The sequence below is a fragment of the Colletes gigas genome, unplaced genomic scaffold, assembly GCF_013123115.1.
Source record: "Colletes gigas isolate AHSC1104 unplaced genomic scaffold, ASM1312311v1 Colletes_gigas_Sc00026, whole genome shotgun sequence".
Taxonomy (NCBI): domain Eukaryota; kingdom Metazoa; phylum Arthropoda; class Insecta; order Hymenoptera; family Colletidae; genus Colletes; species Colletes gigas.
In genome coordinates, this window is record NW_025106655.1 from 762,594 (window position 1) to 771,615 (window position 9,022).

The window sequence follows — 9,022 nt, forward strand, 5'->3', positions numbered from 1 at the left end:
GATACCCTTGTAGAAAAGTGTCGAAAATAAGCAACAAGATTGTTACGTTTCAGGCCACGCAGTGGTGGAAAATTTTTGGGGAGATCGAGTGTCTTGCATTAATCATCGCTTGCTTGTGTCACGATCTGGATCACCGAGGCACAAACAACTCCTTCCAAATCAAGTGAGTAAACATTTGATATTTGACGATAATCTAAACTTGAATCCTAAAAATTCTGAACTCATTATCATCGACGCGTTATCCACGTAAGTGGTATTGATTTTGTTATGTTTAAAGCGAATTGTGTCACGAATTCGTGAAGTGAAAAGATCAAAGCACGACGAGTGCGTGAAAAATAGAAATTTTTTATTAGAAACGAATCTGATGCTTGCAGAGCATCCTCGCCGCTGGCACAGCTTTACTCGACATCGACGATGGAGCATCATCATTTCGATCAGTGTCTGATGATTTTAAGTAGCCAAGGGAATCAAATTTTATCGAACCTGTCCCCGGAGGAATATTCACGCGTGGTAAAAGTTCTCGAAGAAGCGATCCTCTCTACGGACCTGGCGGTTTACTTTAGGAAAAGAGGGGCTTTCCTTAGTTTGGCGCATGGCGGTGGCTACAATTGGGCTTACAGTGATCATCGAGAACTGTTGAGAGGAATGTTAATGACCGTCTGTGATTTAGCTGCTATAACTAAACCGTGGGATGTCGAAAAGAGAGTGGCGGAATTAGTCAGCAGTGAATTCTTTGAACAAGGGGACATTGAAAGGCGGACTCTTAATATTACCCCCATTGTAAGTATTACAGAAATCTGGATATATAATCATAGTGTACAGCAATAGCTGGATAATAAGTAAATTGATGAAAGTAATAATTATATTCGAGTGTTGAGATATTCAAAGTTTGTTCGTAGCATTCGAATATTTGTAAAATTCAGTCTCATTTGTAGTCGTACCAATAATATGTGATAAAAAAGAATTGAGTTTCTATCAGCAACGTACCAACTATTACAACCTTAACATTATTTCTTGTATTAATATTGCTTTTGTCTTTTCCTTTGAAATATACGGTTTAAATGTTGTATATATGTACATACAAATGCAATCGTCTAGAACCAGAAAATAACAACACTACTCCTTTGGTATTGCAGGACATTATGAACCGAGAAAAAGAGGATCAACTGCCTATGATGCAAGTTGGTTTCATCGATTCAATCTGCCTTCCCATTTACGAGGTAACTTTCTACGATATCGACAATAGAAAAGTGTTACTGAAATCGTATTTGTTTAAATTAAGATCATTCGATGATTTCAATATCCGATCGATTCATAAGTATTTGAATGCTATGAATAAATTTTGAATATACTGTTCAAGCACGAGGAATATTCAACGTAGTTTTCTTACTCCGAAATATTTATCTCGAGTCGAAGCGTCGATGCAGATAAAACGTTTATCTCTCTCAGAACCAAATCTACATTGATCCTACTCTGTTTGTAAATAAAATTCGAGCAGAGGAACAGCGATTGTACGTTTTAAATTCCGTGTACGTTCTCTTTTTGCGCAGGCATTCGCTTTATTGTCGGATAAATTGGAGCCGTTGGTCGATGGCGTCAGAAAGAATAAACAGCATTGGTTGGAGATCGCGGAGTTCAAGTGTAAGACAGACAATTGCACGAATCACGACAGGATGCCGTCGATATCCGACAACGAAGAGACCAGTGAGCAGGCGGACCAATAGTCATTATTACAAAACGCGATACAAGCAAGTAGAGAAAATATATTGGGATAGGTGTTGTTTCACCTGTTCGCGGGACGAAGAACGCTGCTCCGTGAAATCTGGAACGTTCTGCAACTTCGTCTCGATACTAGGTATTACAAGCATTGCGAGTTAATTTATTAATTTATATTAATCACTACGGAACATTGTCGGTACCAATGAGATGCGATTATAATTGCGGTTAGGAGTTCTTCAGATACGTTCACGAACGTTTCAGATTCCGATGGGTCGCGAGTAACGTCCACGAAGCGCACCCTCCGTTTTCGTGTAATTTATTTCACACGCTAAACTTATAAAACGACAAGACTGAAAATCTGACACAAATGTTCTTAAGTTTTTTTCTTATAGCAGTAATAATCGACTGCCGTATCATAACATGTCCAGTAAGTCTTTAACGAGGTTTCATGTTTGTATCTTTATTGAATTCAATTTACTTCATTCCCCCTGAGATCATAGGATCACGTTCATTTTTGGATATTAAAGGTCTTTCCACGCCTATCGATTGAAATTGTTTATGGCTTTTGAGCGGATAATCGCTACAAAAGCTTAATACAACTGAAATATTTGAAAAGACAATATAATTTACTATTTTAATTTTACCAATATAAAGGGTGTTCGGCCACACCTGCGAAAAATTTTAATGGGAGATTCTGGAGGTAAAAATAAGACGAAAATCAAGAATGCCAATTTGTTGATTGAGATTTCGTTAAAAAGTTATTAACGTTTAAAGTTCCGCCCGTACTGAATTTTTTTCTGGAAAGAGGGTAGGATTTCGGGGGTAGGTCTATTCACCAAAAATTATTGTAATTGACGTCCGCAACCGAAAATAATTTTTCCAAATCGATTTGAAATTTTTTTTTCGCCGAAAAATGTCAGTACGTATTCAAATTTTTTTCTCGAAAATGGTTAGGATTTCGGAGGTATGTCTATTCACGAAAAATTATTGTAATTGGCTCCACTAGTTAAAAATAATTTTTTTAGAATAATTTGAAATTTTTTTTTCGCCGAAAAATTTCAGTACCTGCTCGAATTTTTTTCTCGAAAATGGTTAGGATTTCGGGGGTATGTCTATTCACCAAAAATTATTGTGATTGATCCCACTAATTAAAAATCTCTCAATCAATAAATTAGCATCCTTGATTTTCGTCTTATTTATAACACCCTATAACACCCCAAAAACGATAAATATTGCCAGACTTATATGCGTATCAATGTACTTTCTTGGTGCATATGCTACAATATTCGCGTCAAAAACCATAAAGAATTTGTTTGAAAGACTGCCTTGTACATCCAATAATTTTCCAGATAATCGTCGTATCGCCCCTCGACTCGAGTTACCACATCTACAAAGAATACGTAGAGCTTTTTCCACTCTACGAGCCTGCAATTTCATAAAAATCGAAAGGGGAAGTAGTGCACTTGGTGGACGTTGCTCGTCAGTCTCGATTGTTCATGAGTTCTGTACTCGCATGACTCGCGGTTCACATTTAGCGCGAATAAATTATTACTCGATCAATTCGAACGTCTTAAAGAAGAATATCGCGGTCGACGAGATTATCCTGTGAATTTTACGTTCGTCGTTGAATGCACAGGAGACCCGAAGAGACCGAAGACGATTAGTTTAAGACGATCGGGAAGCTTCGTCCTCTCTTTGGAAATAAAATAGATCAACCCAGAGATGCTACTCTTGTACCTGATCGTATTGTACGTATACTTACTATGGCAGAAACTTTGATATCGAGAGAGGACGAAGAAGAAGGGACGAAAGAGTACGTGAAATTCGAAGGGAATCGCGAACCTGATCTTCCTAGCATAGAAGCTCCTCGTTACGAATTGAAGACTCGTGGCTGGTCGTGTCTTGAGCATACTTATTCAAATTTTTATTATCAAATCTTTTTGTAAGAGTCAACGTTTGGAAAACACGTAAAATGATAGTATACTAGAATTTATTTTTAATCTAATAATAGAGAAATACTCTTTTTCGATTCATGAGTATTTTCTCTGTTAGTGGCGATAATTCATCGTTTTCCTCTTAACTACAATTATTATCTATGCAAATGACTATAAATTCTTTACTTTTGCTGAATTTTAATCAAAAGAAGTTAACGGTCAATTAAAGAACAATGTTTCAACAAGAAATGTTTCTTCCATCTAATGTTCCTCTGTTTTATACACAATATAAGCTCCTAATAGCTTTTCTGTAATATGGTATGCAGTACGATGTTGATAAAGACTTACAAAGTTTCCAGTTTATATCTGCAGGGGTTGAAACTGCTCTACATTCTGCCACGATAATATCTTTCCAATATTCTTCTCATCTAAGCTTCTTGATGAACCGTGAAGTTCTATTTCTCTCTCTCTTGATTCAAAGTCCTACAAACAGGCGGGCATCTTCCATTTGATTCTCAAACTCTTGCTCTAAATATTGATTCAATTAGTTTTGTTTGTAGAGCAAAGTATTCCACCATCAACATATAGTTTGGATATTGTTTCAATGTCTTCAGTTACTGAGTAGTAAGTACATGATCTTGTCATAATCTTTTGTAGTTTACAGATTCTATTCCAGCCATCCTGGTAACCTTCAGGTTGTTTCATACATGATCAAATGGCTCCATGATACTCTTCGTCTATTCTCGATGGAATTATTAACCTCCCGTTAGCGTGGAACCTTTTCCACGTATTTTAGTAGCTTCAAAAGGTAACTGTCTAATACCATTCACGATATCCAGAAGATCGTTCGATCCTAATGTCGCTATCGTATAAAATTTCCATCTTTGATTTGTCTTTTGCGAGGGTGGGTAAATTGGTTAACAGTTTCTCAGCCATTTCTTATAAACACTTTTGACCACTGTCGCAAAATTATCTGTACAACTTCTTCAGCACAATTTTGAACTGGGTTCGTGGCCTCTTGGGTTTTATGTATTTAGACAAACAACTTAAATTTATTATAACATACAGGGATAATACACGTGGCGTCTGTGGAACAATAGGAAAAGCGAAGTAGACGCGCGGAAGTGCGCGCTAGTTGTAGTTATAGCGGAAACGAGCCCATAGTAGATGGCGCTGTTTAAAATTGTGAGAAGGATCATTATTTTCAACAAACAGTATCTGTTTAATTACAGAATTAATTCCAAATGGCTGAGTTTCTACAGTAATTTTGTTATTTGACACTATAGCCCGGTCTTCAATCAACGAGTCAGAGAATTCCCGAACAATTACGTATGTGTAAGTTAAGGGTAGTTAGCTATGTCTTGGAATCGCGTTTTGCACCGGAAGTTCTCTCCATTGTACGAACTCGTACAAACAGGAATCGAATCATGCGTGTAATTAGATAATGTATTCGTAAACCAAAGTGTACGTTTATACATCAAGGTTAATCGTGATCTTTGTTATTCGATACGGCAATGAGTTTAATTGTCTGTTGTAACGTGCTAATTAGTTGTTAGAAACAACGGGAGCAAATGAGAATATCTATGTACGTTGTGTATCTTGCTTTTTATTACTCTGAACGTTTCGTAATATCGTTTGGATTCGGATGATCGTTCTCCTCTTCGCACAAGGCTGTTTCTTCGGAATACGGAAAACAAGATTCAGTAAAGGTTCGGGAAGAGAAATTGTTCCTTTTACAATCACGCTGAATGTTGCTTAAAATTGTCAAGAAAACAAATGATAAACATATCATTCTTTTAAATGTCGTAGTTTTGCGGTTTGTCGATAATTTGTATAAGTGATTGTACGATAGTTATAATTAACAATCGGTTTGAGTAAAGAATTTAAGTATTATAAAAATTTGTAAAAATATTAAGAATCGTGGATATCGTTTTATATCGTTTAAAAATTACTTGCTTCTTTCGAAAACGTTTCTCGATTTCGTTGATCTTTTCGGTGCCGAGGTTCGAACGATTGGCACGCATCGCGTGCGGAATCTTGATAGTCGCGTTTGTTGGACGTACGCGCGGAACGCCCATGGGCGTTCAACGCACGGACCATACCGATACTTTTACACGCGTTTCTAAATAGCTACTGCACCGAAGAGATTAAACGATACATCGACTTATCGACTATGCTTGAAGCGGAGACTTGGCTTTGCGAAGACGGAAAAGCAGTCAGGCATTCGTCCGCGTGTGATCGTTACTTGTAATAATAGTCCGTATCTTGCGTATGTTCCTTTTAATCCTTCAAGAGTCTTTTTCATTTTTAATTATCGAATCGTCTCCTGTCAATTTTATTGATTCCATGGACGGGAGATACGGTGTAAGAAGTGTGATAAAAAAATGTCTGTGTGCGTGTGTCGCCGTTGTGGGTGAATGGTGCGAGGCAAGAAAGCGTTACAAGTGTACAGTTATCGTGTAAATTATTGATACGTCAAAATGAAAATGTTTAGCGTGTATGTCGTTTACCTTTACGATTAGCATATAGTATGAGAGTCATATATTATACCGAACAATATCTAATATATTAAAGCGAGACTAAATTATGTGATATATGTATTGTCTTTCATTTATTTTACTCACCAGCTTTTCTATCTTATCCTCAGCATATACCTAAATCCTATCCTACAATTAATGATCTCGAATCTCAATTAATTATGTTGCCAGTTCGAACAAAATCTCTATTATTATTATTAAATCGTAATCGTCGATCGTGAAGTCTATTGAATTTTTTCCCAACAAACGCAAAGTAATATTTTATTCGTTCGTTTTCTATTTCACCGAAGCGCTAAGCTGTTCTAAGAGTTTCGGTCCGTCGTTTAATCGAGGCGGCTAACTGCATTTTAAACGACGCTTTAAGAGGCCGATGACTCATTGCCAGAGAATACACGATCGCAGAAGAGGCCGGATCAATAGTTGACAAATTGTATTTTGCAATATAGGTCAATCGGCGACGGACAACGACAACATGGTGTTGCAAGCTGACCTCGACGGACCTTGATTACCACTGCCAAATCCATCATGAAAAACGGCCAATAAATAACAATGTTCGCGTCCGGAACAAATTACACGCGTCTTCGTGTCGCGTTGCATTTTGAAGGCTTAGTATGCCGTGCAAATACCTTCTCGTTGCCAAAACTTTCATTCAACGAAACAGTTTCGTCCTTATAGTAAACTTTTACTAAAAGAAATAACACAACGGTGTTTACATCGACTGTGGAATTATTTGTAAAATTGAAATTGTAAACAGTTTCTATTCGTGTTCCATTAAAAGATATTTAGTCCCTATTTTTTAGATATTTATTTTTCCTCCGTTGCTCGAAACTTTTATCTAAAATAAAAATTTTGCTAGTTTCAGGTATCGAGATTCAGGAAATTATCGAGGTAACCAATCCATCAAGGACCTCTAGTTACACGGTATAGCCACTACCTATGATTACTGCTACCTGTTACTTCTACCTCCAACTTCATTCGTTGCTAAGTGATCATTCCTTCCACTTGTCAACATACTGCAACGAACGTAGTTCTCGTGCAATTAGTGATTGTGCTCGAGAATCCTATCACGAGATTTCTTGAGATTTCCAAACGATATTTCGTCCCTGTTTCTCGATGAAATTATGCGCACGCTTAAACAGGTTGTCCATTCGGTAGACTTTGGAATATTTTAAATAACAAAAAATTACAATACACACACGCAAACATCGTTGGAAAATACTAGTAGGTATTGATACTTCGTTCATAATATATCTTTTCACGTCTGGATCACTGATTCAATTACGTCTAAGATAAAATATTACGAAGCCATTCGAGTAATACATACGTGTTTTATTTACATATCGTATTTAAAATTGTACAGTCATATCGTTCGTAGAAACATTTTCGAGCGAGTACATAGGCGCGCAGCGAAGAAGAAGGAAATGGTGGACGGAAGGAACGCGTCATTCTTGTTTAATGGTCCGTTCGAATTTCAGATTTCGTAGAACGTTTAACGTGAATTCGTTTCCGGCTTTGACCAGACGATCGTGAACATCGCAGTGTCTCAGGTGCTGTACGGTCTCCCCGTTTACTTTAAAGACCACATCACCGGCTTTCACGCCAGCTTGATCTGCCAAGCCTCCAAGAGCCACCTTTGCAAAAGAAAAGAAAATACACTTCGATACATCGTACCACGACAGCACACAGGCTTCTCGATACGAAACTTTTCGACTAATTCGTTTCAATATCATTGCAGGGAAATTGAGTCAGAGGATTCGCCTTAACCTCCCCGAATCTACTCCCCGATTGCCCACAATTATCAACTCTCTGGACGCTCTATCACCGAGGAAAGGTACTCGAACGACCCAATCTTGACTCCAAGTTCGTTCTAAGACGTTTTCTCTTGGGTCTCTTCTATCAAACCCGGAAGCATTCGAACGTTTCTGTATTCGTGTTACTATTTTTAGCGAGATAAAAAGTAGAGAAGGCGTCGAAGCGAACCAAGGACAATGGCCAGAGCTTGGCTGCAAAGAGAAATCACGAGAGCGCGGCATCGTTTCATCTGCGATTCGATTAATAACTTTGTTTTTTTTTTTCCTTTTTTTCCTTCCTTTCAGATCGATATTCGGCCAGACCGACCGTAGTTTCAGGATTCAGGCCGCACGGGAAACGGGGTCACGCGATCCGATACGAGTGCAGCGGCGATAAAAATCTCTAAAGCGGAAAATCCGAATATTTCATGGGACAATTTTTCGGTGCACGCGAAATTACCGCCGCGCCCCGCCGTTTCGAATTCAAAACGAAAACGTGCCCGGGCGTCGGCGGCGAAACGTTCCCTTACTTTCACGGCAATCGAATTCCAATATGGAGGAGGAAAAGGACAGTTCGATAACGTGTCTTCGGTGTGTTATCCCTCGTTGGCCGAGAAATGACCAGAAAAACTGGCTGAAAAACGAGGTAAGTTATAGATTCTTTTTTTCTACGAAGACAAAAGTGTATGTTTATCCACTACTAATCAAATTTTTTGCAAATGTTCGAAAGTATATTTTGTGGATATTTTTATATTTAGGATTCTAATGATATTCGAGTGTCTGCTGTTAACATTAATATATTTTTAATAGAGATTTCAAGGGGAATCGATATATTTTTTCGACTACTTGGGCTATAAAGAGTTTTGAAGAAGTTTCTATGGAAACAGAGGGTTCTCGTTTGAAAGGGGTTTTACAGGTTGACGATGGACTCGATTGATAAGGCTGATTCAGCAGTGCCTTAGGCGCGATTAGATGTTTTGAACGAGTCCTATATGACAGAATCGTTTGTTTATTGAACCTGAGAGAATAATTATTTTCAATA

General features: G+C 37.9%; 1 protein-coding gene across 2 annotated transcripts in view; it reads left to right on the top strand.

The window, feature by feature from the left end:
• LOC122401629 (dual 3',5'-cyclic-AMP and -GMP phosphodiesterase 11) overlaps positions 1–2,413 on the top strand; it is a 94,716-nt gene extending 92,303 nt beyond the window's left edge. For both annotated transcript variants that reach the window (XM_043403868.1, XM_043403867.1), the window contains 4 exons: positions 54–163; positions 375–780; positions 1,137–1,220; positions 1,551–2,413. In XM_043403868.1, coding sequence (XP_043259803.1) covers positions 54–163; positions 375–780; positions 1,137–1,220; positions 1,551–1,724 — 774 coding nt within the window. In that variant the 3' untranslated portion in view covers positions 1,725–2,413. The remainder of the gene's footprint in view (positions 1–53; positions 164–374; positions 781–1,136; positions 1,221–1,550) is intronic.
• Positions 2,414–9,022: the final 6,609 nt, after the last annotated feature.